Source organism: Petromyzon marinus, chromosome 2, assembly GCF_048934315.1.
Source record: "Petromyzon marinus isolate PM22_M1 ecotype Great Lakes invasive population chromosome 2, UKy_Petmar_22M1.pri1.0, whole genome shotgun sequence".
In the NCBI taxonomy this organism is placed as follows: domain Eukaryota; kingdom Metazoa; phylum Chordata; class Hyperoartia; order Petromyzontiformes; family Petromyzontidae; genus Petromyzon; species Petromyzon marinus.
This window is the reverse complement of record NC_133668.1, coordinates 1,429,466-1,456,690: the sequence shown is the minus strand read 5'-3', so window position 1 is coordinate 1,456,690 and position 27,225 is coordinate 1,429,466. Positions and strand designations below refer to the sequence as shown.

General features: G+C 52.9%; 1 protein-coding gene across 2 annotated transcripts; it reads right to left on the bottom strand.

Moving 5' to 3' along the window:
• Positions 1-2,621: 2,621 nt before the first annotated feature.
• Positions 2,622-20,661, bottom strand: LOC116949903 (uncharacterized). Of its 2 annotated transcripts, XM_032967427.2 has the most exons (6): positions 20,537-20,658; positions 20,215-20,337; positions 17,920-18,169; positions 10,110-17,595; positions 7,481-7,584; positions 2,622-5,348 (listed from the first exon to the last, which is right to left on the bottom strand). In XM_032967427.2, the coding sequence occupies exons 3-5, from the start codon at positions 18,025-18,027 to the stop codon at positions 7,499-7,501; spliced, it is 7,680 nt and encodes a 2,559-aa protein (XP_032823318.1). In that variant the 5' UTR covers positions 18,028-18,169; positions 20,215-20,337; positions 20,537-20,658; the 3' UTR covers positions 2,622-5,348; positions 7,481-7,498. The 2 variants fall into 2 exon arrangements, with proteins under 2 accessions (XP_032823318.1, XP_032823317.1); XM_032967426.2 differs by having other exon boundaries at positions 17,920-18,203; positions 20,215-20,661.
• Between the last annotated feature and the right edge of the window lie 6,564 nt (positions 20,662-27,225).

The window sequence follows — 27,225 nt, the reverse complement described above, 5'->3', positions numbered from 1 at the left end:
GTGATGGTGGTGGTGATGGTGATGGTGGTGGTGATTGTGGTGATGGTGGTGATGATGGTGGTGATGGTGGTGGTGATGATGGTGGTGATGGTGGTGGTGATGGTGGTGGTGATGGTGGTGATGGTGGTGATGGTGGTGGTGATGGCGGTGATGATGGTGGTGATGGTGGTGATTGTGGTGATGGTGGTGATGGTGATGATTATGGTGGTGGTGATGGTGGTGATGGTGGTAATGGTGATGGTGGTGATGATGGTGATGGTGGTGATGGTGGTGGTGGTGATGGTGGTGGTGATGATGGTGGTGATGGTGATTGTGGTGGTGATGGTGGTGGTGATGGTGGTGGTGATGGTGGTGGTGATGGTGGTGGTGATGGTGGTGGTGATGGTGGTGGTGGTGATGGTGGTGGTGATGGTGGTGGTGATGGTGGTGGTGATGGTGGTCATGGTGATGGTGGTGGTGGTGATGGTGATGGTGGTGATGGTGATGGTGATGATTGTGGTGATGGTGGTGATTGTGGTGATGGTGGTGATGGTGATGATTGTGGTGATGATTGTGGTGATGATGATGATGGTGATGGTGGTGGTGGTGGTGATGGTGGTGATGGTGATGGTGATGATGGTGATGGTGGTGATGGTGATGGTGCTGATGATGGTGATGGTGGTGATGGTGATGGTGGTGATGATGGTGGTGATGGTGATTGTGGTGACGGTGGTGATGGTGATGATGGTGGTGATGGTGGTGGTGATGGTGATGGTGGTGGTGATGGTGGTGGTGGTGGTGATGGTGGTGGTGATGGTGGTGATGATGGTGGTGATGGTGATTGTGGTGACGGTGGTGATGGTGATGATGGTGGTGATGGTGGTGGTGATGGTGGTGGTGATGGTGGTGGTGATGGTGGTGGTGATGGTGATAGTGATGGTGATAGTGATGGTGGTGATGGTGGTGATGGTGATGGTGGTGGTGATGGTGGTGGTGATGGTGATGGTGGTGATGGTGGTGATGGTGGTGGTGATGGTGGTGGTGATGGTGGTGGTGATGGTGGTGGTGATGGTGGTGATGGTGATGGTGGTGATGGTGATGGTGGTGGTGATGGTGGTGGTGGTGGTGATGGTGGTGATGATGGTGGTGATGGTGATTGTGGTGACGGTGGTGACGGTGATGATGGTGGTGATGGTGGTGGTGATGGTGATGGTGGTGGTGATGGTGATGGTGGTGGTGATGGTGATGATGGTGGTGGTGGTGGTGATGGTGGTGGTGATGGTGGTGGTGATGGTGGTGGTGATGGTGGTGATGGTGATGGTGGTGATGGTGGTGATGGTGATGATTGTGGTGATGGTGGTGATTGTGGTGATGGTGGTGATGGTGATGGTGATGATTGTGGTGATGGTGATGGTGGTGATGATGATGATGGTGGTGGTGATCGTGGTGATGGTGATGATGGTGGTGATGGTGATGGTGGTGATGATGGTGATGGTGGTGATGGTGGTGATGGTGATGGTGGTGATGGTGGTGGTGGTGATGGTGGTGGTGGTGATGGTGGTGGTGATGGTGGTGATGATGGTGGTGATGGTGATTGTGGTGACGGTGGTGATGGTGATGATGGTGGTGATGGTGGTGGTGATGGTGGTGGTGATGGTGGTGGTGATGGTGATGGTGGTGGTGATGGTGGTGATGGTGATTGTGGTGACGGTGGTGATGGTGATGATGGTGGTGATGGTGATGGTGGTGGTGATGGTGGTGGTGATGGTGGTGGTGATGGTGGTGATGGTGATAGTGATGGTGGTGATGGTGGTGATGGTGATGGTGGTGGTGATGGTGGTGGTGATGGTGATGGTGGTGGTGATGGTGGTAGTGATGGTGGTAGTGATGGTGGTGGTGATGGTGGTGGTGATGATGATGATGGTGGTGATGGTGATGGTGGTGGTGATGGTGGTAATGGTGGTGATGGTGGTGATGGTGGTGATGGTGATGGAGGTGATGGTGGTGATGGTGATGGTGGTGATGGTGATGATGGTAATGATGGTGATGGTGATAGTGATGGTGGTGATGGTGATGGTGGTGATGGTGGTGGTCATGGTGGTGATGATGGTGATGATGATGATAGTGATGGTGGTGATGGTGGTGATGGTGGTGGTGATGGTGGTGGTGATGGTGGTGGTGATGGTGGTAGTGATGGTGGTAGTGATGGTGGTGGTGATGGTGGTGGTGATGATGATGATGGTGGTGATGGTGATGGTGGTGGTGATGGTGGTAATGGTGGTGATGGTGGTGATGGTGGTGATGGTGATGGAGGTGATGGTGGTGATGGTGATGGTGGTGATGGTGATGATGGTAATGATGGTGATGGTGATAGTGATGGTGATGGTGGTGATGGTGGTGGTCATGGTGGTGATGATGGTGATGATGATGATGGTGGTGGTGATGATGATGGTGGTGATGATGGAGGTGGTGATGGTGATGGTGGTGATGGTGATGATGATGGTGATGATGATTGTGGTGATTGTGGTGGTGATGGTGATTGTGGTGATGGTGGTGATGGTGATGATGGTGATGGTGGTGGTGATTGTGGTGATGATGGTGGTGATGGTGATGATTGTGGTGATGATGGTGATGATTGTGGTGATTGTGGTGATGGTGATGATGGTGATGATGATGATGGTGATGATGATGGTGGTGATGATGGTGGTAATGATGGTGATGATGGTGATGGTAATGATTGTGGTGATGATAATGATGGTGTCCTACCGCGCGCTATTCGGCGCTACGCCCCGACGATTTCGCTTCTCGGGGCGAGGGGGGGGGCCTTCTTCAGGAACTGAAGAAAAACGTCGGACACCGCGTCGAAGAGCACTCGGTAACACGCGGCAGCACAACTGCCTAACACCTCTGGCGGCGGAATACAGCAGCCATAGGGGCCATCCATTGAGTAGGTTACGCAGAAGATCTGTCAGAACTTGACCCCTCCCTGTAGACACGTGGACTTTTTACACCCCCCCCCCCCAAATCCTATAGAACGGCCGGTATTTCATCCACGCAGAAACGATCAAGGATTAATACTATGAACGTGTTTAAGCAAACAGATAGTCCAACGCCGGCTGCAGGATATAATTAGGTCGCGTATCTTGGCCACTTACGTTTGCTGAGCTGCGTGATAGCTGCACACAGTCCCACCTCTCCCGGTAGTACTTGGTCTGACAGCTGAAGAAACTGAACTGTGGCTCATTTGAAGGCCAATGTCGACAAATTATTATCGAGCCCCCCCCCCCCGTTTCCTATACGAACATCGTCAGTAGACCCCCACCCCATACGCAAGCGAACGCATTTAGGTTAACCCCCCTCCGCCACGCGTACATACTCAATGGATGGCCCCCATACCACGACACGGGGATACATTAACCGCATTGTCCGTCGGCGTGCTGACGACTTTTAAGAACTATCGTCGTCATTCGTGCTGCATGCCACGACCGCCATGCCTTTAAAAATAAAAAAAATCCCCATCCCCATGTACTTTCCTCAGCGGAATAACAGGACACGCGAATCTTAAGCAACGGGCTCGTGAGAGCGCATCCTTACTCAAACACTGCGATCCATTAATAGACGGCCAGCTCAAAATACAAATTGGAGACTACGGGAGCAAGCGCGTGTGGGTTCCAAAGCCTCCCCGCCAAATCTCCCAATGCAAGCTGACGAAATCCTCTGCAACGTTTTGGGGCCATCCTCCCTCCCTCCCTCCCCCTTGCGTCTGTGGAGAAGCAACTGGGTCGTGAAAGGACTTCTGTGGGGGAGGCGGTGGGGTCTACAAGTGCATCGCCCTGCCTCTGGGTATTTCGAGCCGCTGCTGCGTCGAGGCACTCTCCCAGCTCGAAGCTGACATTTGCGCGACACCGGTGGCCCACGGGCTAAATGAGCAAAGCGGCATTTAGCCCGTGGGCCACAAACGCTTTTTTGTTATTTGTTGATGCCACCCTGCAGCAAGCTCTTTAACGTCGTGATTAAAAGTAGCCCGTGCGGTAACCTTGCGTTGTAATCCACTCTTATTGGGAAGTCACAGGAACTATGCACTTTTAAATCTAAGTTGCGAACTCATGTCTATAGAACTCCTTTTTGTGTTTAGTTTGCTGTCCTTCCTCCCCCTCCCCCGCACCTCCGATTGGCACGGCTGGCTACGTGAAAGAAGTTCAACATACATACATACATAGATAAATGAGTATCAATGTCAGCTGTAATGGTGCTGGATACTGGTTTGGCCCATGGACTTCATCGTCCTGGCTGCGGAGGTGTCACGCCGCCGCACTGCCGGTCACTGGAGTGGCAGAATCACTTCCCTGCTTCCCCATCGGCCACGCATCACTACTTCCCGTGTTACTGCCATCAAGGCAAACGAGTATTTTGTATTAACGTCATCATCGTCGATGACTTCCTAAACCACACTGACATTGTCAGCACTGAGTCGCGATGGCACACAAGAGTTCTACGACACATGGCACGGGTTCTCCGAGATCTCCCTTCGCACGCGCGCCGATGCCCCATCGGTGCGCGTGGCTTTGCGCCGCGTCACAAAGGGGGCACGCGGCTCCCGCGTGTTTCCCTGCAAAAAAGAAAATCAACGAAGCGACAACTCGTCGACTCGTCGATCCGCCGCCGCCTTCGCGAAGGCCTCCCCGCCCCCCGCCCCCCGCCGCACACGGTGTCAATCGATGCGGTTGCTTGACCACAAACTTGACCACAATGGTCGGCGTGGGTCGGGGAGTCGGAGGGAGGGGAGAGAGGACACCCGGACGGACATGTCACATTGGCACTCGCCGCTCGTGTCCGCGGTGACTGGGGTAAGGGGGTTGAACTCGAGGCCCCCCGGGTTCAGAGCGCAGTTGCCGGACACCACTATGCCCTTACGTAAGGTAAACTCAAATAGAAAATTGAGAAACTTAAGCTGCCATTGCTTTTGCACTCTAATAGTCTCTGCTACACCTGCCCAGCTCACTCACGTGACCTACCTGCTTCTCAGGACGCATGAAAATCTAAATGTAGTCCCAGTACATGCTTGTGTTGTACACTGACGTACGGTATAATCCCCTTGGTAACAATATTTCAAGTATTATGGCGACGGAGAATGTGGCGTACAGCCGAATGCATTGTCGACAGGTCCGTGGACGTTCTGATCAGCGTTTGGTTGTTTGCTCGATCAGCGCAATTTGCTGCGTCATAGAATGTGATGTGGAGCAGTTGTGAATGTGATGCGTCTTGTGTTAGCTGGACGATTTGATGTCCAGAATCTCGAGGGAGGAGGAGGAGGCTTCCCTTGCAGTCAGGTGTGGGTCCAGGCTCACCTCAGCCACACCACCTTCATCCTGAAATCGAAACGAAGTTTGGTCCGTGTCAGCTGGAGATCTGTGGATAGCGACATTTAGCCACGACATATATAAGAGATGGTCAGTTAAAGGCGTAGGCTTTCGTGACCAATATCATCCATAATACAGGTTTTTTTTGGTTTAGATCGCGGAAATAAATAAATGTGTCGTTAAACCCGCCACCACCTGACACAGCCAATTAGTAAGGTATGTAACGTGACATTGGCATGTTCCGTTTCCTGTGCACTGTGCAAATATATAAAGCAGGTCATGGCTTTTGGCAGTGCCAAAGGGGTTGTGGAGTGAGGACTTGAGGGTCATGGGCACAGCATTTGAGTGCTTTGTTGGTTTGCTTCGTATTGTTTATAAATGCCTCACCGTTGGTAGAAAAGACAGTTTTATCACTTTCACGGGAAGGCCAAAAAGACGACGAGGTTTTTCTGAATGAGAACACCGTCTTTTCAGAGGTCACCCACAACAGCCCCAGCTGGTGGACATGTCACGAGCCGCCACCGATTACCGAGCGGGCTTTCAGGTACGACTCGTGTCGTGAGCGTTCGAGCCTGTCGTTGATTCCGCACTCTGGAGCACGGGTTTACAAGTGAGGGATATCACGTGGTGTGCACTGCTGCACGTGGTGTGTGCGTGACGCGTCGCCTTGGAGGCCGTCCACCACCCCCATCGACACACGGCGTCATAAAAAGTCAGACCTTCCCTCAAATATGACGTCACAAAGCTCTGCCCCCCCCCAAAATAAAACATGCTTCAAATCGCTTTAAACTATTGTCATTGTAGTGCGTATTTAATGTGGCGCTGCACTCTGATGTTGTAGGAGAAAACATTTGTTAAAAAGTCTATTTAATTAAGTTGAACGTGTTGTCTATATTTATTTAAAGTTGCGCATTTTGATGTGACGTCACATTTCTCACCCCCCCCCCCCTTGTCACACATCGTCACAAATGTCTGACCCCCCCCCCCTAGGTGCGTGACGTCATTTATGGACGGCCCCTTGGTTGCGCTCTGTGATTGGCAGGTGAACAGAGTGATTGATGGAACCTTTCTTGCCAGTATCAAAGTATTTCATTTCTATAAGAATAGAAATAAAATGTATTTCAATAAGAATATAAATAAAATATAAGTGTGGCACATTAGGAATGGACCACTCTTTTAATTATTTCCTCGTGCAGCAAGGGAGTAAAGTGTGGTTCTGTGAAAGTCGTCATGTGCTGCGCGGTGCATCAATGCACGTGTGTAGCAGCATGCCATGACTGAGTTGGGCCTGTAGGGGGCTGGCAGGGTTATTGATTAGCCGGACAGGTACACCAGTCACGTGGTTAATGGCGACTCGGTTTAAGATTGCTGTGTGACACACGTGCTGTTTGTTACATCTTACAGATTGACCACTATAAATGTGTTTGCCCTCGATTTGGAGCACCTGCCCACGTCCTTCATTTCGAGTGTGCAACATAAGAATAAAATAAGAAAATAAGACACTGGTGAGACTAGGCCCTAAAGAAGGCTGTCTCTGGTCGAGACCAATCAAGTTTCAAAGGCAATGCATCATATATTATCAGAGCATGTTTTTGTTTGCATGTTCACAAACAAGTACTGTGTGTGTGGTTAATGCAGACTCGATTCCTTGCAAAAGGTTTCTATTTGGTGTTTGAACATCTTAACACCTCCCGTGTTATTGCCATAAAGGGTAAAACCGATGATTATTTTTTCCTAGAGTGACTCATGCCGTGGATGCCCTCCCAGGGGCAGCTGCACCGCGGTGGAACCGTTTGTCATTGACTCATTTTTGAAAATGTGTTCGTGAAAGTGTAAACATTCTAAATATTTTCCTATCGTCAACAGTTAATTTGTATTTACTTTTGATTCCCTGAAATGCTTTAGCTGGGCGGGCCACTGCCGCACCATACTCGCAGTACAAGGTACATACACGTAGTCCAAGGTACACATCAAAACATTAACATCAGTCTTCGTATTGATCGCACCGCAGGGCAGCGAGGGATGGCGACAGCGTGGGGATGTCTTCATACAGCAGTGGAATGACCACGGCCCATGATGGTCAAGCGTTGCAACATGGCCTACCACCAGCAGCACACGGAGGGGTCATGGCGGTAACTCACCTTCCTGCAGTGACGCCGCTATGGGAAGCTCGCAGGACCCGGCCCGGCCGAGTCGCCCTCCCTCTCCTGGCGGCCCAGGGCCTCCCCGTGGCTCGAACACGATCCTGCTCCCACCCCACCCCCATGAGCGGCGCATGGAATTCAACGTTAGGAAGACATTGGCAAACTGTCAAGTGCAGTCAAAATGATCTCCTGCTGCTCAAATGAGCATTGAAGTGGTGATCATCTCTCCCTGTTTACAGCTATCCAGGGATAGTGGTGGATTTTTCACATTCCCAAGGTGGGCGGGGTGGGGGGTGAGTTAAATTTGTAGGATAACCACTGTTAATTCCTCCACCAAGCGGTACGTATTGTATCGACCCTGGGAGGTATGGTGTGCTGATTCAACCCCCAAACAAGAATTTGAACTTGCGATCTTCCGATTGAGAGCCGCCCGCTCTACCGCTGAGCCATCTGGGAAATTGTCTGTCAAGAAGAACTCGGGGCAGGTTGCATTAAAGAACCGAAGTGAACATTTATTTCCCATAATTTACATTTATTTCCATACGAGACTCGGGGGGAAATGTCCTCCAAAGTTGCCTTCTGCTGTCCGGCCCAAGTCTTCTGCACTTAAGTAATTCCAAAGGGTTATCATTTTAACAACTGTAGGCAGGCGACAGCGGTGGGATTAGTTTTGTGGCAGGGGAGTTGGGAGGGTGGCAGAGGAGCACAGTGGCTTTTGTGGTGCTGAGTTACAAAAAATAGATGGGAATGTTTATTTTTAGCATATATTTTGAAAACAGCTGCTTCTGCTGCTGCTGCTGTCTCGGACCGTGAAGAATATTGTCTGCGTCTGAAAACGGAATCCTGACAAACTGTGTATGTTTGTAAATGTTTGACAGGGGTTACGTTTGAAAGTTGACATCGTGCGGCAATTTAAAACTGTTAGAGTGAAGCCAGTCTTTTGATTTCCCGCAGCGGCGCACAATTGCTTAGTAAACATAATTTTCATCGGCGTAGCTCCGCTGATGAAATAACTCCTTCGTATGTTTTAGAAGCTGCCCGCAATTTTTTTCCCCCAACAGTAATGGATTTTCAAAAGAACTTAAGCATGGATTTGAAATTAATACTCATCACAATTATTGCTTCCACTAAAGCATGTGTTAATTCACGTCATACCCACACAACGTGTGTAAAAGCAGCCGCAGATTGCTTTTAAAATGCCTTCGTCTGTCGCTCACCGATGACACGCAAAGTGCAGCCAACAGATGGAAAGCATCCACCACACCGCTGCTCTGCCATTAACGGAGACTGCAGCAAGCCCGCGAAAGAGCAATTGCAGGTGCGTCGCAGCAAAAGCCACAGCGTGCGCATCAACTGCAAATAGGGGGGGGCCTTGCGTGCTTCGTGCTCACTGCAGCCAGGCCAAAAGCGGTGCCTTCTCTCCGAGCCGAGGACGTTTCCGAAAGGCGTGAAGCTCAGAGCTCATTCCCAGCCAAATGACGCATGCTGCTCAGCTGTGCGTCTCACGCTAACCTCCTCGCCGAGTGTGGCGAGGGGCTGCCCCCATCCCAGCGGCACAGACCTGGCGCCGAGGAAGCCTTGCGCTGGCGGGTCCCGTGGGCTAGGGACGCCTTCTGTTGGGAACTCTCACGCATGCTCTGCAGCAGCTGCTCTGTCTCTCTCAGGCTCTGCTCCAGGAGGAGGAGATCCTCATCCATGCTGCTCGTTAAAGACACGTTGTTAGTCGGGACATTGGCTTTATATGGATCGCAGGAAGTGATCCAGACTTGCTTTGAAACATTTCTCTTGGATGTCGGACTCCCGTGAACGCCCTTCATGTCTTTGCCCCTGCAGACCGCTCTCTTTTCCGCTCTGTTGTCGTCCTTGCCGTTCCTAAGCTTCAACAGGAACGGCAGAGACTGCTCTTTGTTAATTCTCTCTGCGTCCACTGTCCTGGCACTGGCTGTGGAGACCGTGGAGTGAATATTGAGCTGTCTCCTGAGCGTTAGCGGCGCCGAGACCACCGCAGATTGTTTAGCGGCGACGGGAACCACGGGCAGGCTGCACGCCATGCAAGATGAGCTGCTTTGGCGCTCATCCCCCAGGCTCGGTGCGGCGCCTCCTTCTCCTCCCCCGGCTCGACACGCGGTTGGCGAAGAGCGTGGGCCGTGTGTGTCGTGCGACGGTCGTGGCGGCGGACGAGGCGACTGTGCGCGCGTCCTGCGGGAGAAACCTCCCAGCAGGGGCAACGAAACCAATAATGTGCGAGGAAGAGATGGGACCTCTCTGACAATGTCCCTCGGTTTTCTTGCAATGGATCTAATCTCAATGAAGGTCGGCGACCGCCACGACGTCTGTTGCCGGCACCCTTCCCTACCCCCTCGTGCCGCGTTCGCTTTCGCCGAGGAGTTCTTCTCGCCAACCGACTCTCCACGGCTGTCCTCGCCGAGAGCGGCAAGCGCAGGTTGCGCGGTGCGCGCGCCGCGTGGCCCAGCGGCGCGCGCATCCTCGTGAATCGCCGGCGGCTTTGGCGCCGTCGAGCCGCGCTCTGCAACGGAATCCTTCGAATCGCGCGCCCGCGGCTGGCGCGTGCCACAACGGCCGCGCGCGCCAGCTCGGTCGTCTCTCGTCGCCGCGAGACACTCACCTTGTGGCTCCGCGCCAGCAGCGCCCTTGCCTCCTCCAACGCTCGACTCGCACCGCAGGCGACTGAGCTCGCTGCACTGCTGTTGAGTGCATTCCCCCGTCGCCGTGCGCCGATCGACGCGGGCAGACTGCTGCTCCACGTGCGCCTGCGTCGACATGGGCTGCGTCCCTGCCTCCAGATGCCACGGGGTTGTCGCTGCCGCCTCTGTGGGACGCTGCGGACTTTGATTGAGCTGCCGATTATTCGTGAGCGCTTTGTTGGTGAAAATAACGCACTGCGCTGCGCCCTCAGCGGCGCTCAGGGCGTCCGCGTGGGCAGAACTCGTCCTCTCGTCGCAGAGTGGGTTGTGGTGCGGGTAGGCGGCCTCGTTTGACAAAGTGCGGTCGGTGTCATCGTCTTGGCCTTTGAGCGTGTCCCTCCACTGCACGCTCGTAGCCAAGCCCGCAGTCTTGTCTTTCAGTTTCTCGGCTTGCTGCCGCTTGAAGTTTTCCTCGGCGATCATCAGCGGGGTCTTGAACGCTCTTTTGGCGACGGGTTTTGGCTTCTTCTGGGGGCTCGTGCATTGCGGACTGATCACGGCCGTCTCTAGCGGATTGGATTTGTCGGGTTTGAATACGACTGAACGCACTATTGGGCCAGACGTAATGTGAAAATTCTCTACGTTCGATTCCAGGTATTTGTTGATGGCGTTTATGTCCCGCAAGGTGACAGAAGACGATGACTCCTGGTTTTTCAAATGTTGCTTCAACTTGTTCGGAGAGGCATTGGCCACGTCGGCATCGTCATTTTGCCTGGGAATGGACGACTCGCGCTGAGCTTTGTCTTGCGACGGCTGAGCGTCCGCAGCCTTTTTCCTAAACGGAATGGGGGCATATGAAGATATCGGCGGACCTGGCATGTCCAAAGTCCTCACTCGAAAGGGCAGCTTGCGGACGCCCGTTGGTTCCTGGCCCTGCTGGCTCGCGCGCGTCGGAGATGCGGGGTATGACGGCGGCCTGGAGTCGTCCTTGAGCGTGTCCGGAGGCGGCGGGGGGGGTGGCAGCGGCAGATCTTCTGCAACGACCGCGGCGAGGACTTCGGGCGGCGGAGGTGGCAGTGAACCCTCGAGCTCGCATTCGAACGGAGGAGCGGGCAGGGGAAGCTCCTCCTCGTGAAGGTTCGCGTGCTTCGCCTGGGCAGCCGGCTCCGGTGGAGGGATTTTAAAAAGCTGCTCCCCTGCAGCCTGCTTTGGGAGGCCCTTTTCACTCTCATCTCGCGGCCCCGTTGTGTTTTCGTTCACGCAAGTAAACGCACGCGACTTTGTATTCTCCGTAGGTGACTGTTCAGTGGTTTCTGCGCTTTCTTGAGGAGCCTTGCGCTCCTGTAACTTCCCTCCCGTGTTGTGGGCGTCTTTGTGGACTGCGCCTCGGCACTCGGGGTGCCGAGGCGTTGGATCCTGGGTTTCTCGATGCGCGTTTGCGTCGATTTCTTTATTTTCCGGTGTATCACTGCTCTTCAAATCAGGGGGGGTTCCTGCCGCTGCAGGGGAGCCCTCCTCGCCGGAGGTCCGATTGTTGTTATCGTTGGTCACCTCGACCAGGAGGTGGCCATCGTGGTACATGGAGGCGGCGTGCTGGACCAGTGGCGCATTCCGCTGAAGTGTCTGCAGATCTTCCACGATGTCGACCTGGCGCACGACCTCCTTCCCGCGGCTGAACGATTCCATCAAGCTTTGCTTCGCAGCTTCCACGTTCCCCCTGATCACTTCCTCCCTTTGTACTTCTCTCACCAGTTGTTTGGCTTCTTCAAAACTCCTGCGCGCGTCTTTAACGTTCACCTTCACGACTTCTTCGCATTGGACCCGACTCTCTGTAAGAGGGCCCGGCTGTGGGGTGTGCGTGCTCTGTGTTTCAAGCAGAGCCTCGCTTATGTTCGCTTGAGCTACCCTCTGACCCTCTGCCTCCTGGCTCGCAGCACATCCGGCAGCACCTGCAGGGGCCTCGGAACGTCGGGGTGTGGCATTTACCGCTTCGCCGGGCGCTTTTTCACTCGCCGTTCCCGACTTGATATTGGAAGCGCAGTACTGTGGCCAAACGGGAACCTTGATGGCATTTTCATTTCCAGACTCTTTTAAGGCTGCCTCAAACGACTTGCGTATCGCCTTCACGTCCACCCTCTCGTCCGTGTCTGCGAGCACGGGACCGGCACGGCTCGCGTCACAGGAAGCAGCTGCTTCAAGCTGCTCCCCCTGGTCCTGCAGGAGCTGCAGGTAGCCGAGGGCACCACTGTTGATGCACGTTGTGTAGAAGCGCACGTTGCCCTTGCGGATGTAATCCAGCTCGAGCTTTCTCGGCATTGTCTTCTCTGCAGAGGCCAAGAGGCTCTCCTTTGCCCCTTTAACATTGCCGGCTATGACTTCTTCTTTCTGGCTACTGCCGTTGTCATCTTGGTTTTGCAGCGAGTAGACCGTCATCTTGACGCTGCCCTGGAGACACTCCTGTATAAGGATTCCGTTCTGAATTCCAGACGCGTCAGTGTCGGGATATTCGCTCGCTGTTCCGTCGACTCGGTCGTCTTCTCTGTCATCCTCACACTTGCTCGCCTGCGTCATCAACTTGTCCAGAATCTCCTTCAGGTTGCCCCTCTCCTCCTTCTCAATTGCGACCTCCTGCCTCTGGGGCTCCCTGTGGGTGAGCAGCTCGTTGAGGATACTTCCAATGTCGCCGTGAATGGTCTTCTCCTTTTGAATCTCTGGCTGCGAGTCTGGGTTCATGAGCTTGTATTTGGAAATGTGCATATTTCCTTTCTCGCTGGGTTCCAGGATCATGCCGTGAGACGATTCCACCACGTTGCAGTGAATCAAGGACTGCAAAGTATCCTTGATATTTTTCCCAGTAATTTCTGGATCTTTTCGTTCCGGCTGCTGACCTGACGAGGTTTCAAAGGGCTGATCCGTACTTCTCACATCCCCCTGCACAGCACACTCATGCCCCAGAGAAGGAGATGCCGTGCCCTCTCCTGGTTCATCCTGTTTAGGATTCGTGTCTTCGTTGGTCAATATAACCTCGGTCAACTGTGGCACCCCTGTGGGTTCATCTATAACCAACTTCAAAGGTGGATTAAATGCCGCCTCTGTTGCATCCTGGTCGTCAGCATCATCATTCCCCTTCACTGCCTCCATACTCTCTGCAGACTCTGGTTCCTCTGGTGGCAAGCGGCCTCCTGTGGTCATGTGCAGAGGCTGCAACTGCACCACCGCTTGTTCCCGGCTGTCCTCTGTTTGACGGCGTTGATCTTTCCCAAGCGCGTTAGCAGACTTCGCCATCTCCCCTTCTGTCATCTCGTCACACTGCGATGTCTCCTCTGTCTCCTCAACCGCTGGACATTCCGGCTGACAGCCCTCAGCATCCGCGCTTTCCTGAACAGCTACTTCTTCCGAGTGCTCAATTCTCTCAGCTTTTGTTACCGTCTCTGAAACATCCGTGGAGCGCGACATCTCCGATTGGCCATCTGTATACGCACTTGACGATTGGGGCTGCGCGTGATCTACGCTATCATGGTGGCCTTCCTGCCCCGGTCCTTGTGCTTCATCCATCTCCCTGTCCGTTTCTCTGATCCGTGTCCCAGGTGGCACCTCCACCTCCGTTATCTCAGCAGACCGTGACGTATCTGGTTGATCGCCTTGAGGGCGAAGCCGCTTGATGTCCGTTTCTCCCTCGTTACCCCCCTGGCTTATAGCTTCATCCCTCCTGACGCCTCTCGCCGTGTCGCTCATCTCCATGGCCTGCGTGGTCTCTGGGTGTTCGTCACCGGTGGCTTTTAAGAACTCGACCTGTGTCACCTCCTCCTTCATCTCGTCATCTTTATTTGGCAGGTTCGCACACTCATCAAGCTCATTGGCTACCTCCGTGATCTGCGTCGGCTGCGACGTCTCCAACTCTAAAGGCTCCGCTTGTTCCTGGCTATTTACTGGCCGTGCGCTCTGATCCTTATCGACCGCTTCAGCCGAACCTGAAGCAGTCTCGTCAGCGCGTGACGCCTCCGCTTGGGTTATCTCTGCGGACTGCGCCACTTGTGGCTCGTCGTCCGCAGTTGGTGCCAGCGACTGAAGACGCTCCATGTCCTCCCGCCCCTGGCTCTTGTCTTGCTCCAATTGTTCAGCCTCGGCGATGTCATCTTCTGTTTTGGTGGTCTCAGTCGACGCTGGCATCTCTGGCGGGTCGTCTGGCTTACGTGACCGCTCCGTGTGTGTGTTCCCCTCGCCCTCGTCTTCTCCTCTCAGGCGCTCTTCCTTCTCCAGCCTCTCGGCCATTTCAATTAACTCAGAGGGCTGCGATGTTTCCGACCACTCATCCGCGACTGGATTCTGAGGCTCTGCCCTTTGCTGGATGTCTTCCTGTTTCAGGTCTTCAGCTTGGCCCGTCTCGTGCTCAACATCTGCATTCCCAGGAGGCTGGAGCATCTCCAGATCATCGTCTGTGATTGATCTTAAATGCTGCTGCTGGTGCATCACTGCTGGTGCACCATCGTGGTCTCCTCGTTGCAGGTGCTGGTCTTGTCCAAAACCTCGAGACATCTCTGAGACCCCAGTAGGCTCCTCCTCCACTGCTTCAGGCACGGTTGTAGTTGGCATCACAGACTGCAGGTGCTCAGCCTGGGCACTTTCGTCACGAGGTACTTCCGTATACCCTTTGTGATCGAACGGCGGAGGCTGGTCTAGCTCCTTCGGCCACTTGTTGCGTTCAGCTTGTTGAGAATCCTCTGACGTGTCAGCTGGTTGCTCGTCGCGAGCCTGATACGTCGAGTTGTCATGCTGTGAGAATTTATTCTCATACTCTGCCACTTCTAGCTTAGCATCTCGTTCCAGAACGTCAAGTTGCATTGCTCCTTCTACTTCTGTGATCGCGTGCATTCCACATTCGTTGGCATCTGGTTCGACATTTACGAGCATCTCTGTTTGTCCAGGGAGATCGTTTCTCTGAGTGTGCCGCAAATTATCGGTCTTCTCTGCGCCACTCGAATCGTCAAGTTTATTGAGTCGCTTCGTATTCTCAGCTCCCCCCAGATTGCTGTCAATTTCTAAATTCCACACGAGGTTGCTCTCCTCAAATTGCTGCAAGTATTGGTCTAAAATTTCGGTTGGTTCAAGACTCTCGACGGAGCCAATGAGTGTCTCTTCAGACGGGTCTAGGCTTTGGGGTAATGTTTTGTCTAAATCATTGGTCGCTTGTGGCACCAATGCCTGGGGCTGGTTTTCTGCTTTGCCTGTGCCCTCTGATTCAATCGTGTTTAACTGATCCAGATCCTCACGTGCTAACTGCATGTCAAAGTTATCATTGCCTTGTGTGTTTTCAAGATTATTTGGTTCATACTGTTGATTCATGTTGACGTCCTTAGAGCTACTAGCATCTTCAGTGACCCCGGTTTGAACCGATAGATCTGCAGACTCCAGTTCTTCGGTTGGAGCCAGACCTTCGAACATTTCAGACGTCATACGTTGTTGCTGCTGCTCCTGTCGTAGGTTGTCTGATCCAACATGTTCACTTCTCTGCATGTGTTGATCATGCAGCTCTTCATTCGGGCTCAGCTCTGTTGCTGTACTTTGTGGTGGCACAAGCTTTTCAGGTCCTGTATTTTCTGTCACGTGCTCTTGCTCGTGAATATGCGTTCCCATGAGTGGCTCTACGTCCATCGCTTTGCTCGTTTCCACTCCTCGTTCTTTATCGTCGACTGGATCCAGGCATGTGTTCAATTTGTGGATTTCAATTGGATTCACTTCTTCGGAATGCGTCACTGTTCCGACGTCTTCGACCGTGCCGACTGACTCTCGATCAGCGGTGTCTCCGGGCACGCCATCGGGTTCTGCGATCTTTGATTTCTCTTGCGCATATTCTTGATCCGCACCTTGAGGCAATTCTCCTTCTAGTGAGCACGCCGCCGGTACGAGCTCCTCCATTGCGTCTACCTCTTTCTCATCATCTGCCTCGGTGACATACACGGCAATCCCAGCGTCACCATATTCCAATTCGGTAGAGGTTCCGACTGCTGGGCATGAACTCTTTCGTGATTGTTCTACATCTCTTGCTTCCTCTGCGACATTGGTTTCTTCTCGATGTCCAGTATCTACCGCGACCAAGTCCGCAGTTTCGATTTCATTAACGTTGTGCTTAGGCTGCACATAACCCATGTCTTCTCCTGTTAGCTGTCTCTCTTCAGGTCCATGCTCGATGTCTGCGCCCTTCTGCTCCTCTGCTGTCTCAACATTCACAGCTGCCCGCACTTCATCAAACTCCTCCTGTTCGGCTGCTGTGAATGGTCCACGCTCCTCCAATTCCACTGCACGTTTTACGCCCTGCTCACACTCGGAGGTCGTTAAGTCTTCTGAAATTTCCACCGGGTCATTTTCTTCACGGGATCGCAGAGATACTATTTCTTGCTCAAGGTCCTCAAATGCCTGCTCTTTTTCTGGACGTAAAGTGTCAGCTGGCAAGAGTATTTCGGGTCGCTCCTCTTCAGCAGCTGGCTCCAATGCTGTGATTATTGCTGGTGTGTTATCGTCATCTTCTTCTTCTGCATTCGCCACCTTTTCCAGTGCCTCTGCTTGCTCCAAGTCCTCAAATTCATGCTCTTGCACTAGAGTCGCCTCTTCGTCTGATTGCAAATTCTTTAATTCCTGCTCGAGATCCTCAAATTCTTGCTCCACACTTGAGTCCTTACATTTGGCTTGCCCTTCTCTTTCTTCGCCCGCTTGCGGATTGTGGATGTCTGACTCAGTTGCTGGAACGGTATCTTTCACATACTTCAGACTGCTCTCTGAGCTTTCCGTCTCTGATTTGTGTCGAGTGTATCCGGCCTTCACAACGTAAGCATCGTCTAAGACCGTGCTTTGTTGTGTTCCAGCTTCGTCCATTTGCGGTTCTGTGCCTCCTATGTCTTTCAGCGAATCCGTTAAATCTCCTGCCTTTGATTCGTCACGAGCGGCATCTGCCTTCTCAACGCAAGCGTCGTCTAATGATTTTCTGTCTTGTGTCTCACCCTGATGCTGAAGAGCTTCATCTGATGCTTCTGCTGGTTTAGAATCCTCTGACTCGTCAGCACGATCTTGTTGATCTGAGATCGCCGGTAAACTGTCTGTGCTGCACTGAATCCCTTGGGCCTCCTCGGGAGCCTCCGTGGGCTGCGGTGCAGGAGCTCGGTCATTCTCGTGACTTGAGGCGAGTTGTCCGTTTTGCTCCATGCCTTCTTGTGTGCGACCTGGTTCCGGCCCTCGAGTTTCCTGTGGACGCGAATCCTCAGTTGCCTCGGCCTCCTCTGCGTGCCGAGTTGTGTCAGCCTGCCGAAGCTGTGGACCTTGCTCAGTGTCTCCACGCGGTGGAAACGTCTCCGAGTCGTCGCGCCTCCCCTCCGTCGCCGGCGTCTTCTCGTCGTCTTCGTGCCCAGCAGCCGCCTGCTCGCGCCGCTCAGCTGCCTGCTCGGGTCGCTCGGCACTTGCGGTGTCTTCGTTCAACTGTTGAAATTCGCAAGTGACACCACCGTGTGTTATGACGCGCTTTCGTACGATGCCTACTTACGCTTTAAATGAAAGAAAAGAAAAGCTGCCATAGACCTCGCTGCGTCCAATGCACTTTACCGTTTCAGCAACATCTGCTTGTGCAAAGGCAACGTCTTAGAGCTGTGAATGCGTTACATCGTTGGTTCGATGTCCCCGTAGACCTCGGCTCGGGATACGGCTAACGCCGTGGCGTGACGCATCAGCTCACAGTCGCAGCTGTGTTTACGGACGGAGCTGTCGAGGCTTGGGCTGAGTGAATCATTATCGCGCCGTGCTCACTCTGCGCGTCGCCGCGTCCTCCTGGTGCTCGCGGTGCTCGCTGGCGTCCGTCCGGCAGCCGTCGCCCACCACCACCACCTCCTCCTGCTGCTCCAGGCCACGTTCCATGGCGTGTATTCCTCTCGCGGGAGCTTCTCCGGGTCACGCGGTCTCGGCGGCCTCGTTAGCGAGGAGGCAGCAGCAGCGGCGGCGGCAGGCCGAGTGGAGCGCCGCTGCAGCAGCTGACCTCGCGGCCTGGCTATTTGCGGCGCTGTGAATACCATAAATTTAAAAGCGGACAAAGACTGGAAATGCAATTAGTTTGTGAGAAAGGGCCAGCAGTGGTGTGGTTGGTTGGTACACAGTAGCCCACTAAAATGTCTTCCGTGTGTACGAGAGCGTTAACCTGGGGTTTTCTCATGGTTCTCAGATTTCCTTCCACATGGCAAATACTCATTCATGAAAACAGCCCATCATCTCCAACGCAAGATCCTTCTGAAAGAGAGCCTCAAGGCCAAGGCTCCTGCTGGGTAAGTAACGAGTGTTTGCACGTGGGCTGAAACCAGAGTGCCCTGGGAAATCCCACGCATATGAAGGCGTGTTAACATTCAACAATCTGCACAGGCGTATTCGAGAATAATTTGCCGCACATTCAGTGACTGTAACTGCCATCTCCCAGTCACCTCGCAGCCCAAGCCTATACCACATCTGGTATTCCCAGGCATCCGTGTTCTAACCAGGCTGAAAGCCTGCTGAACTTCCACGATCTGACAAGATCTGGCACATTCAGGGTGATTGGGTCACAGGAGACACCCTTAGCATTAGGTGCTTGTCACGAGTCATGCCAACCGCTGATTGTCATCTCGTGTATTTAATAATACAACGATATTTGAAGACTGTTAATCTTTCCATTGTTATTACCTCTCGTCATCGTACTCAGTTGGCTTCCAGACAAGTGTGTGTGTGTGTTTATATATAAAACATCCCAAATAGCAAGTTGGCGCGACATAGCCCAGCAGGGAACGCTTGCGGGACGAGCGGCCCAAATCTATTTTGGCGTGGCCATCGCCGACATCACCAACGCCTCGTGAACCCGTCCAGCCGCGTTCTTTACAGCAACGCCATACAGAGTAGTAGTAGTAATTACTAATACTGTGATAGATAATTACTGTACATGCCATCACAACGACCGTCATTCAAACTGTCAAGAAAAGTAATGTGGACTTGCACAAGGCACGTGACGGCTGGAAGGGGTGGATGACGCCCCGATGGTCGAGACTAATGACGGATTGACAGCCACGGAACGGAGTGCGTCCGAGAGTCGTGCCCACTGCACGAGATGAGTTGTGTGCACGCAATGCGCGGCTTCATCGCATCGCAGGATCGTCGAGAGATGGCCGACGCCCGGCGGAAGCCTTCACCCAGCAGTGGATTGATCACGGCTGATGATGACGTTTGCCGAAGGACCAATATCGTGCCATCCACGTATGACCGGCATGACATTGATACCCTTAGAAATTAATGAACCCGCAATGAGGCCGCTGTGCGGCATCTCGCTGCTACATCGTTCTGTGGCGTAGCTTTCCAAATTGCGTCTCTTGCGCTGCCACGGACCGAGGGCCGCGTGCGAATTTCTGCAAGATCACTCGCTGTCGCGCGCACTCGGATGCATTGCCGCATCGTAGGCACACGGCTTGAGCGCTCGCGCGCGGCATTGCCTTGTTCGGTTTTAAGTAAAGCGGCGCGAAAGAACGGCTCCGGTTACCAGACCTCAACCCGAACTTGTAAGTGAGTGCTGTCCACCCACACGGAGACATTAATCAAGTCGCAGCCCCGGCACGCGCTGATGCGCCAACAGAAACAGCAGCAGCGGCGGTGGCGGCGGCGAACACTTGAGCGGCCTCCAAAAATACCCGCGTCTGAAAAAGAGCTGCCCCTGTAACGCGACCGAGGGATCGCGACATTGGAAACGTTTAGAAGCGGAATCGGTCAGCACAGGACCGGACCTCACTGCGCCAAAACGCAACGACTCCCTCCCTCCTCTCCTCCCCCTCCTCCTCGTGTGTGACTGACGCGAATGCGATCACTCGCCTGGGGTCAAATCAATCTCATCGATCAATCCCTCCCGAGCCCCCCTTCCCCCACCCCACTGTGACATCGCTAAAGGCAAAGACGAGGAGCTGGGTCCGCGCGCGAGGGATGTGTTACTCCATCCCCCTCTCGTGCAGTGACAGCAGCTGCCGCTGCTGCTGCTGCTGCTGTCACCGCTGCTGCTACCGCTGGTTGTGTACTACGCGCCTGCCTGGTGCAGCTTACTGATTTTCTGTATTCGCCTCTCTTGCTCCGATGGTTCCCTCGGGGTGGAGCGTGTGGAGGAGAGGATGGCAGCTTGGCTGCGACGCGCTTCGAGCCTCCTTTGTCCTCCCGAGCCGAGCAGAGCTGCGCGGAAGAAGAAAAAAAACCTCGTCGCGTCTCGCGTCACTCGCCAGCGAGTGATGGTGACGACGCCGAAGACGACGATGACGACGAAGACGACGGCGAGTCGCCGGTGTTTCTTGACACGCGTGTCGCGCCGACCGTGCAGTGGTGCGCGCTCGACAGGAGCTTGCAACACGCGCGCTCCCTCTCTCTTTCTGACCTCTCTGATTGCGGAGGGGGGGGGTAGGAGTTGGTGGGCTTCTGTCAGTGAGCTCCCCTCCCGAGCTCCGCACCATTTGTGGAGAGGCGAGGAGGAGCTGCCCTCCTCCTCCTCCTCCCCCCACGCGTCTCGCGGGCATCCGCGGCGTCCAATCCCGGGGCAGCCACTCCGGAGCGCGTCACGCCAACACTGCACCGCATGTTTATGCATCAGGCACCTCTGTCTGTCTGTTTGTTTGTTTTGTCCGTCAGTAATTGTGTAGATGACAGGCCCGGCTTATTGCACCGGGACTCAAAATGACGCGTTGTGTCGCTGAATATTGGCAGCCTCAGGCGAGGGGGGGGGGGGTAGCACGTGTCCTGCTGTCGGCCCTGCCGCTAAGTTTCTGAATTCTTCATCATCATGGCCTCCGTGACGCACCATGCCCCGTTATGTTGTGCGGCGTCTTTGAACGTGACGTGTGCGCCCACGCCGTACGCTTCTCATTGCTTCATCATCATCATCATCAGTAGCAGCAGCGGCACCAGCCATGCTCAATCCACTGCTGTATCAGCAGCCATCGTCTTACCACTGCACGATACACTACCAGATGCCAGAGTGTCTTAGACGTAATTGATTTGTGTTTTCGCACATGTACGGTATTCCGATGTTCGTGCTATCGGCCTCATACCACGCCCATGACTCTCGCAGAGCAATGCAATATTGCCCCAGCATGCAGCCTTAGAGAACTACCTCTAGAATATAAAAAACACGAGTGTTTCCGCGGCCGACCTTAAAATTGCCTGTATTCAACGCTAGGTGGTGCATCTCAATTGCCCTGCTATACATATTCAGTGCCGGTATAATGAATTAAGCGAGAACCAAACTGAATGCAGTTCTAGATTTGAAGCTTTCGTGACTGCAAGGATTCATACTCTTTGTTTTTTTCGGTAAAGTCACGTAGATAAAATAAAATCAAAATGAAAGAAAACAACTAAATCAAATCACGACGTTTCGGAGGCAACACTAGCTTCCGTCTTCAGGTGGAACAGTCACAGCAAGATAGCTTGATGCAGCTATCTTCAGGTGGAACAGTCACAGCAAGATAGCTTGATGCAGCTATCTTGCTGTGACTGTTCTACCTGAAGACGGAAGCTTGTGTTGCCTCCGAAACGTCGTGATTTTATTTAGTTGTTTTCTTTTATTTTGATTTTGTTTTATCTACGTGACTTTACCGACAAAACCAAAGAGTATGAATGCAGTTCGTCGGTGACCAGACTGAGACCATGCACTCACATTACTGGAGAACCAGCTAAAGTCTAGAATCGATGTACAGGGTCGAAAACAATTTCTCGCCCCCCCCCCCTCCCGGAAACTATCCCTATGAGCAATGTATCTCCCGCTGCACGGAATCTCAGCGGCTCTGGCTCAGGGTTTCCATCCGACCGCCTCCACCAGCCGAGTGATCGCAGCCACACCAAATGGGCATTTCACTGCGGCTCGGCAGGGCCACTACGGCACGGACACATCACGCAATATTCCAACCCCGCGAGGAGGGTCATCCCAACCACGGGGGGAGCCTCATCTGCATGGCCACGTTTGTTGAGTGTGTTGTGTACGGATGCGCGTGGGCAGCGGCAGTCCAAGCGGTTAGTTCGCGCTGCGCTACGAACCCGGCGACCCGAGTTCGATTGCCGCTCACGGCCAACACCAGCGGCGATGATCTGAACCGGTTCTGGGCCTCCCCTAGGTTGGCTCGGCCTCAAATGAGCGTTGTACCTGGTGCGGCGTGTAGCAAACATCGCCACGAGGGAGACAAAGGCGGCCCAGGTGTGGTGTTGGTCACCCACCCCTCGTGTGCCGTGCTCGCTGACAGCACTTGCCCCAACAGTCTGTTCAGGCTGTACTGGGGGGGGGGGGAGTCTTTGTATGTACATTGAACTTATTTCACACCGTACCAACCTTGGCTAATCGGAGGCGTTGTGAGTTCGCTTGTGCTCTCACACGTGGGATTCGCAGTGGTCCAGTAACGCATTCAGCCGACGTCGTTACTAAACAACGCGTGCCATTAGCTCAATCCTCAGCGTCCCGCGCGGGAACTTAATGCCGAATATCAACACCGCACCACAGGGCTCGCACCCAGTGTCATCGAACACTAAACACGCGGCACGCCATAACACACGCGCATATCAAATAACAATCGTTAATAATGAATAGAGTCCGCGCATCACGTCTCGTTAATTCGTTCACAATTGATTATATGCAAAGATATTTCATGGCGTCAACACGCTTGCAGGGAAGACAGCGGTGGGAACGAAACTATTTTTTTTTTATATTGTGTCTGTGTAGCTGCGGGCGCAGAGCAAGTACGGCAGAGTGGCCCAGTCAAGTAAAATATGTACGTAAATATATATTGACGTTCTTTTATGGAGAGCGCGATGTTCCAGCGTCTGGCTGGAGGACGGCACATGGCGAATTCCCTTTGGGCTGTACGAGCAGTACACAGCATCGTGCAACAGGGGGAGTGGAGGGCTTTACTAGGATACGACAATACGTACTGCAACCGTCTCAACATGATACGTCAAGCCCTTATCAGTGCCCTACCTTATTACAGACCAATTCAGACCTTATTGGTCACCCCCGTGCCCTTATAAATCGCAACGTACATCCTACAAAGTCCGTATTGAAACTGCTGTACGCCGGATGGACCTGAAAACTCAATTTCCCTGTACAATAATACGGGGTGAACCGTGTGGATTGACAGCTCTGGGTGAGTCTATGGGTCTCTTGTGTGGTGAGTCTATGGGTCTCTGTGTGGTGAGTCTATGGGTCTCTGTGTGGTGAGTCTATGGGTCGCTGTGTGGTGAGTCTATGGGTCTCTGTGTGGTGAGTCTATGGGTCGCTGTGTGGTGAGTCTATGGGTCTCTGTGTGGTGAGTCTATGGGTCTTTGTGTGGTGGGTCTATGGATCTCTGTGTGGTGAGTCTGTGGGTCTCTGTGCGGTTAGTCTGTGGGTCTCTACGTGGTGAGTCTGTGGGTCTCTGTGTGGTGAGTCTGTGGGTCTCTGTGTGGTGAGTCTATGGGTCTTTGTGTGGTGGGTTGACAGGTATGGGTGAGTCTATGGGTCTCTGTGTGGTGAGTCTATGGGTCTTTGTGTGGTCTCTGTGTGGTGCGTCTATGGGTCTCTGTGTGGTGAGTCTGTGGGTCTCTGTGTGTTGAGTCTATGGGTCTCTGTGTGGTGAGTCTGTGGGTTTCTGTGTGGTGAGTCTATGGGTCTCTGTGTGGTGAGTTTATGGGTCTTTGTGTGGTCTCTGTGTGGTGCGTCTATGGGTCTCTGTGTGGTGAGTCTGTGGGTTTCTGTGTGGTGAGTCTATGGGTCTCTGTGTGGTGAGTTTATGGGTCTCTGTGTGGTGAGTCTGTGGGTCTCTGTGTGGTGAGTCTATGGGTCTCTGTGTGGTGAGTCTGCGGGTCTCTGTGTGGTGAGTCTATGGGTCTCTGTGTGGTGAGTCTATGGGTGTCTGTGTGGTGAGTCTATGGGTCTCTGTGTGGTGAGTCTATGGGTCTCTGTGTGGTGAGTCTATGGGTCTCTGTGTGGTGAGTCTGTGGGTCTCTGTGTGGTGAGTCTATGGGTCTCTGTGTGGTGAGTCTGCGGGTCTCTGTGTGGTGAGTCTATGGGTCTCTGTGTGGTGAGTCTGTGGGTCTCTGTGTGGTGAGTCTATGGGTCTCTGTGTGGTGGGTTGACAGGTATGCGTACATGTTATAATTCATTATTTTTAAAGGTATTAATGTACTATGATACTATTCATACACAGATGGTATAACACCGCTCCTTGAGCAAACGCCATCAACCGTGATCAATCCATTGCTGGATGAAGGCCTTGCACACAGGCGTCGCCATCTCTCACGACCCTACGATATCAACTAAACTATTTTTATTGTATCAGGTAGGGCCCACTGAGCTATCTAGATGTTTTTTAGAAGCGACCTGGCCACAAAAGATAGCTCAACGAAGTGGCTCATCATCGCTTGGAAATTTATAGCAGCCAAATACTCTGAACGCGTGATGACGATTCTAAATGTGGAGGGGAAACCTGGAGGACCCGGAGAAAAATCCACGCGACGATAGAGACATCGCAAACTCCAAATATACAGCAGGGTCTGCATCGAACCGACGACCTCCTTGCATACCAGGCGAGGGAGTTAACATCTCACCACGGCGGGGATCCATCCGGCACCTGCACGCGAGCTGATCGCATCTTTTGAGGACGTCCTCTCGAACGCCCCATCATTATTCTCGACTTCTAAGGACGTGTTTCTGTCCAATCCCACTCGCCCTCAAGGTCACAATGGTGCTTGTAACCTGCGTGTGTTGTCTATTTTGTGAGTTCTTGGATAAAAATTCACCGAGTAACGATTCAAACTGAAGTGAGCACAAGGCAGCCTGGGAGATATTTGGCTTTCCCGTGTCGGGAGCCATTATCTTAAGTGGAGGTGTGATATTGTCTAGAATTTGAACTCATGGCATTCCGTTTGTGATTTGAGAGCTTTGCCGCAACACCACGGGGCCAGACTAAAAGAGTCCGATTTGTATTTTTTTATATATATAAATCTGGTGCATTTAAATAATCAACCAGCCGTTGTTGATTCATTGACATAACGTGTGCATTACAAACCGAGGCAATACGTTCATCTTGCGCTCGTATTGCCTTGAGGGCAGCCGCTTGTTTGGAGAGAGCGGTGATCACATTTTCACATCGATCGACACTCGACGAGAATAAGCCGCGTCGCGTGAGCATCACCACTTCCACGCTCGGCCTGCAGATGTAGCCAGAGCCTCGACCAGAGCAGCCCACAGTGAAATCTCTGCCGCAATGCACTTATTGAGCGGTGTTGTTCTTGACTCACGTTCAAAGGTGAAGCCACTTTCGCCGACATCACATCATCGCGGTGTGAGGTTCCGACACAAATTTGAAGCCATTGGGGCAGTGCCGGATTAAGCTAGTGCGGCGCCTGTATCATATGTTAGAATGGGGCCCTAAATAAAAAAAACACAGAAATATTAAAACTCACATTTTTAACTTGCACAGTAAAGTAATTGTATTTTTTCATTTGCTATGCAGTCAGATAATACGACAAATCGCTAACCTTAAACACCCAGTCGTCCATAAAGGTTGAAAGCGGTATAGTACTATAGTAATAGAGCAAGTGCAGAATCACTGAACCGGAATTGATAGCTTGAAAGCGTTTAGCGCGGGGCCCTTGAAAGTGCGGGGCCCGTAGCTACTACAGATGTAGCTACTACACGTGTAGCTGCTACTACATATGTCGTAGCTACTACATATGTAGCTACTTTTGCTACTAGCTTAATCCGGCACTGCATTGGGGGGGGGTTGACAGCAACACGATGATGATGATGATGGGGGGGGGGGTGTCTATCCAATGTTGTGTATTGTCAGGGGGCAGCACTAAAAGACAAACCAGGTGATCGCCAGTGGCCCGCTGGCCTTGCAATGGAGAAGAGCGCTGCTCTGCAGTTGTTATTGTTGTTGAGCCGTCCTCTTCACCGGCCGTGTGTCAAGGTGACGTTTAACGAGGTGATCTCGACGCTCGTTAGCCACCGTGGGGGGGGGGGGGGCATCTCGCTGGGTGTCGGTGACGCTTGTCGCGAATCGCCGGCGCTGGGCTGGTTGGGGAGGGGTGTTTCCCGCACCTCCCGATTATAGCGGGGTTGGCTGCGTACGGTGCGAAAGAAGTCCGGCGTGCACATAGTGCACGCACGTGCTGCTGTGGATGTCGCTAATACTCGCTTCAAATTGGGCCGACCAAGTGCAGACGCTGCTGAGTGTGAATATTCTGTGAGTTAATATTCTGTTATTATTCTGTGAGTTACTATTCTGTGAACGTTACTATTCTGAGCGTTACTATTTTGAGCGTTACTATTCTGTGAGTGTTACTATTCTGAGCGTTACTATTCTGTGTTATTATTCTGTGAGTTACTATTCTGAGCGTTACTATTCTGTGAGCGGTACTATTCTGAGCGTTACTATTCTGTGTTATTATTCTGTGAGTTACTATTCTGAGCGTTACTATTCTGAGAGCGGTACTATTCTGAGCGTTACTATTCTGAGAGCGTTACTATTCTGTGCACGTTACTATTCTGTGAGCGTTACTATTCTGTGAGCGTGACTATTCAGTGAGCGTTACTATTCAGTGAGCGTTACTATTCCGTAAAGTCACTATTCAGTTCGCACTCAATCGCCGTGTTGTGCCCACATCGCTAATGGAAGGGAGGCGTACTTGACTAAGCGAGCCACGATTATATTCTCCTTGAAGAGGACTTTTAACGGTGAAATCGTCCACCGCCCATGTGATACGAACGTACGTTCACCTTCTTTGGAACCCGTACGTAGCCAACCGTGCTAATCGGAGGTGCGGGATCTGTGAACATTCACACGTTGTGCCACGCTACCTTCCCGCTTTACGTTCATCTGCAACAACAACACAAAATATCCTTGCGGCTGCGGCGATGTGTATGTATATCCGGCGATTCCCGCAGAACGATCGGCGCGAATAAAAGGAGTCGCACCTTTGGACACGTTCTCCGCTCTCCGTGATTGCAACCTCACGCATTGCACGGCGGATCACGAATTCCGACATCGCGCACAGAACGTCGTTTGGGCGACACTCGCAGACCCCCCCCCATCCCATCCC